Genomic DNA, 5,000 nt, shown 5'->3' with positions numbered 1-5,000 from the left:
ACCATCGTGACATAAAAATGAATTCATTCGAACACAAAAATAAATAACAGTACATTGTACAAGAGAGAGAGAGAGAGAGAGAGAGAGAGAGAGAGAGAGAGAGAGAGAGAGAGAGAGAGAGAGAGAGAGAGAGAGAGAAAGGAAAATCAGAAAAAAAGTAGATGTTAATGATAAAGCGGGACAATTCTTCTTATCACTTTTACAGACGAAAGAAACAACAAAAATGATAACAGATAAACAAATATGTACAAAACTACTTACACACACATACAGAGAGAGAGAGAGAGAGAGAGAGAGAGAGAGAGAGAGAGAGAGAGAGAGAGAGAGAGAGAGAGAGAGCTGTACAACCAATAACGTGAAGCCTGTGGTTCTGTGGGTGGGGAACGTGACGGAAATCTTTGGGGTGTGTGACGGTTCTCAAAATACTGCTCGGGCATTCAGGTAGAGAACAGAAGTTTATTGCATACCGTACGAGTATCTCTAATTGAATTCATAGTATTCTGAAACACTTCTGCGCCTCACCTCCACTACATTCAAAAGGCTTTAGTTGAAGTCATACGATCTTTACAGGCTTTTTTTTTTTTTTTTCGGTATAGTTCTAGTGACAGATTAACAAAATTTCTACATTTTTAACATAAGATATACTCTTGAAAACCCGGGTAAGTATCTTTGTAGCTTTTGAAAGTAGTCGTGGTGAGAAAGTGAAACGTTTCTGAATACGGGCCAACATTTTCAGTACATTTATAAGGCTGGAAATAAACAATACGTGATATGGACGAGAGATTACATTACCTCCATAGAAAACTTTGACTCCTTGACACCTGCTTTAGTGTCCTTGAGGTCCCGAGGAAACCCTCAGGAACCCTACAGGGAGATATGGCTACATAGTAAGAAAACGGCTGAGAACCACTGACACACACACACACACACACACACTAAATGACACTCTCAGGTATTAATGAAGTGTAGGTTGTCCAAGGCACATTATAATGCAATGTAGATTGTACTATTTATGGCACCGTAGGCTTTGGCAGGTACTAGAGAGAGAGAGAGAGAGAGAGAGAGAGAGAGAGAGAGAGAGAGAGAGAGAGAGAGAGAGAGAGAGAGAGAGAGAAATGGGGTGTAGCCTCATTTTCTATCACATAGCTATAATACTAAGTATAATAAAATAATTTTTACGTTTTTTCTTTTTAACGGAAGTACAAAAAGTACCCCCTTGACATCATCTTATTCGTGTCTTGGCGCAAAATTTTACGAAGGACACTTGCAGTTCCCCTTAGCAGTGTTTCCTGCTGAGCACTTCTGCTGATGTAAATAGAGAGAAGGAAAAGTGGAGGAGTGTTTGTCAGAGTGCATAATATAGCTTTGACCTCGGTAAAGAAGGTGACTAACTATTAAGCTGACGGAAAGGAAGCTGGAGAAGGAAAAAAGAAATCAGGGCTAAGCGAAAGGAAATGAAGGGACATAAAAATTTCAAATACAAAAGATGAAGGACTGGAGGACGAAGTGAAAGTTTCGAGAGAATTGTGTGTCCTGCAGTGGATTTGTAACTTATGCCAGTTTAGCTCAAGATGATGGTGAAGCTGATGTTTGCACCTCCAGCTGCAAGACGCGGAAAAGACCAGCGTGTGTGAGTCGCCCAGGACTCACTGGTCACTAGCACACCACGAAACTTTTAGAGGCACGGGATTATTCCTCGTCGACACCGCCAGCAGGTCCCCGAGGCAGGGGAGAAACGGTGGAAGTCCTGGAGAATGAACCACGTGTGTCTCGCAGGAAGCATGTCCTTCAGGAGGGGTGTCCTGAGGTGTTGTCCGGGTGTGGGGACTCTGGGTACATGAGGCTGTTGGCTCCCCTGCGTCGCTGCTGGAACACGAGGCTGCCAAACTTGTACACCAGCTTTCTCTCCGGTACTGAGATGAGCATGCCCGTCTTGTAGTGGTACCTGTGGGGAAGGAAGCTTGGTTTACATCAACGGGAATGTGTTTTGGTCCGACACTGCACATATTACCGTGGGATTTGTGTTTGCACAGACTCCCGTTTGTTGCTGTTTGTAATTTTTTTTTTTTACTGTATAAGTCGTGCATGCTGTTGTTAGTGTAAATTCTTTATTATTGCTTCATTTTTCTGTTCTATAATTCTTGATTTGATTTATTCTCTCTGTTTCTCATAACTTTGGGTGGAAGTGTTCATGTCAAGTCTGGCTGGCTGGAAGATGCATTTTTAACACACACACACTCACGTACACACACACACACACACACACACACACACACACACACACACACACACACACACACACACACACACACACACACACACACACACACTTGTGGACACTTTGATTTCTCTTTTGTCCCTCGTGCCATGAATACTGTGGAGTGTTTTTAGCGAGGCATGAACTACACTACAGGTGGTGGCTGATACAAACCCTGCCATCGCGCCTTGGCGCGGTGGCACCACAAATTAGTCTGACTTCTCCCACTCACCCTGCCTATTGTATTTCATGGTATCATTAAATTGTTAAAGATGAGAGAGAGAGAGAGAGAGAGAGAGAGAGAGAGAGAGAGAGAGAGAGAGAGAGAGAGAGAGAGAGATTAACATGGTTAGTTTAGCGCCATTGGTCATTGTTATATGTAAGATTCCTTGTTTCTTTCTTAGAAAAATTACACATGTCTCAATTTGATGGATGAACCTTTTTTTTTTTTTTTCTGTGAAGTACCATCTCATAATTCATTGTTTCATTCGTTACCATCACTGTCTCCAGGAATCAGTCAGGATGCTATACAGTACATCGGGTTACATTAAAAGGAATAGAAAAGAAATGAGGCACATAGGAATGAATTGGACAATGAAGTCACCGCGTCTCACCAGGAAAGATAATTTTGTTCGTCAGAGTGAGAGGAAGTGTTTCCAGAAATTCATTCAGGCCCGTCCATCACAAGAACTTCGGCCATTGACCCCCAAACTGTGCCGGACACTTCAGTGTCTTCACACTGCACAACTTTTCGAAAAATTGTTTAGAAAAAATGTATTGCATTTTTTAAAATTGTATTTATTTACTTATTTGTTTATTTAGTTTTATTTTATTTATTTATTTTATTTTATTTATTTATTTTACTTATTTATTTATTTATTGTGTATGTGTGTGTGTGTATGCGTGTGTGTGTGTGTGTGTGTGTGTGTGTGTGTGTGTGTGTGTGTGTGTGTGTGTGTGTGTGTGTGTGTGTGTGTGTGTGTGTGTGTGTGTGTGTGTGTGTGTGTGTGTGTGTGTGTGTGTGTTCCTTCGATGGCCTTATAGGAATTTTTATGAAAAGTTCTACCTTGGAAAACTGGCAAAGTTGACAAATTGTAGCATCTTGCTATGATGGCGTTGAGGAGACCTGGTTTTTATTTATTTATTTATCTATCTATTTATTTGCTTATTGTATTATTATCATAAAGTGTGAAAAATGACTGCAGCATCAAATTTTGAATGTGTAGTGGTTCAGAAAGCGAAGTCCGGGTTTAGGTTGGTTAGATCAGATTTGATTTGATTTTAAAACTCCCTTAATTATTTTGTCGTTAAGAGGTTATTGCGTGGCAGTTAGGAGTGTGCATGGCTGTTGCTGGATGTTTCCAAGGCAGTGAGGGAGGCAAGCAGCGCTAAGTGGCACAACTGACTGTCGGGACCCAAGCTTACTGTTTCGGTAAAAAAAATACGTGATATCGCTGAGGAACAGCCGTCATTTTAATGCAAAACACGCTGAAACCTATCTGAAGAAAGCAGTTCCATCTTGAAATGAAGCGGTTGTGGCTTTCCGAAAATGTTCCATTGTTTACGTCACCACATAGGTAACTGCGCTGCAGGTGTGTGTGTGGAGGGAGAATGTGATTTGGTTGAGGAAAGCTGTTTTAGAAAAGCTATGAAACAGTGAAAATTGGTTATATTAGTACTAATTATAGTAATAATGATATTTGTAGTAAAAAAATAAATAAGTAAAATAAAATAATAATAAAAATTATTATTATTATTATTATTATTATTATTATTATGGTTCTTCGGAAGTAAGAGTGAGAGCCGCATACGTAAGTTAAATGAAAGAAGAGAAAAGAGCATACGGAACCACGTCACCACTTCACTAATTGACTCTGGGAGTGGAATCCATGATGGAGGTGATGTGTCACAGTGCTACAGCCGCACTGCAGACTGCAGATTGGCACCTCAGTGGGCCTTTTTTTTTTTTTTTTTTTTTTTTTTTTTTTTTTTTTTTTTTGCCCTTAGACAGTGCTCTCTCTTACATAAAAAAAAAAAAAAAACTCCTACAAACCTAATGAATGATCATGTACTGAGTACCTGTGCCCCGAACTGTATTGCCATAACAACCATTCATTATTAAAAACTATTATGTGAAAAAATATGTTGTATTCTGCTCCACCAAAACCAACTTAGTAATCATATATCGTCTTTTATATTAACTTTTGAAGAAAGTGCAGCCATTAAAAAACAAATGTTTATGATACTCGTATGATTATAGAAAAAAAATAAAAGGATTAAAGCGGTAGCTTGCGGGCCTAAACTGCGCTCTCTCTCTCTCTCTCTCTCTCTCTCTCTCTCTCTCTCTCTCTCTCTCTCAAGAGAGAGGAATAAGGTGAACAGACTAGCAGAGAGTGAATGCTTGTAATAGAATACACAATACTTACTAAAGAAAAGAAATACAACCAACTAAAGAGGGAGCTCGTGGGTTTAAATCGCACTCACATTCTAAACACTTCTCCAACACTTACATACTACATAACAGAAAATTGAAGTTGACGAAGCTCTTTGGGGACCGTCTTTATATATACATATATATATATATATATATATATATATATATATATATATATATATATATATATATATATATATATATATATATATATATATATATATATATATAATATTGTGTTGCCCTTGGCCAGTGCCCTTCTAACATTAAAAAAAAAAAAAACGAATAATATGTTAACGATTTCTTCTC

At 38.8% G+C, this 5,000-nt stretch overlaps 1 protein-coding gene across 7 annotated transcripts in view; it reads right to left on the bottom strand.

The window, feature by feature from the left end:
• Positions 1-1,043: 1,043 nt before the first annotated feature.
• Positions 1,044-5,000, bottom strand: part of LOC135092132 (ETS-related transcription factor Elf-3-like) — a 68,085-nt gene continuing 64,128 nt past the window's right edge. For all 7 annotated transcript variants that reach the window (XM_063990379.1, XM_063990382.1, XM_063990380.1 and 4 more), the window contains one exon: positions 1,044-1,945. In XM_063990379.1, coding sequence (XP_063846449.1) covers positions 1,789-1,945 — 157 coding nt within the window. In that variant the 3' untranslated portion in view covers positions 1,044-1,788. The remainder of the gene's footprint in view (positions 1,946-5,000) is intronic.

This window comes from Scylla paramamosain, chromosome 39 (assembly GCF_035594125.1).
Source record: "Scylla paramamosain isolate STU-SP2022 chromosome 39, ASM3559412v1, whole genome shotgun sequence".
Lineage (NCBI taxonomy): Eukaryota > Metazoa > Arthropoda > Malacostraca > Decapoda > Portunidae > Scylla > Scylla paramamosain.
The sequence above is the reverse complement of the archived record's forward strand: the minus strand, read 5'-3'. Positions and strand labels throughout refer to the sequence as shown.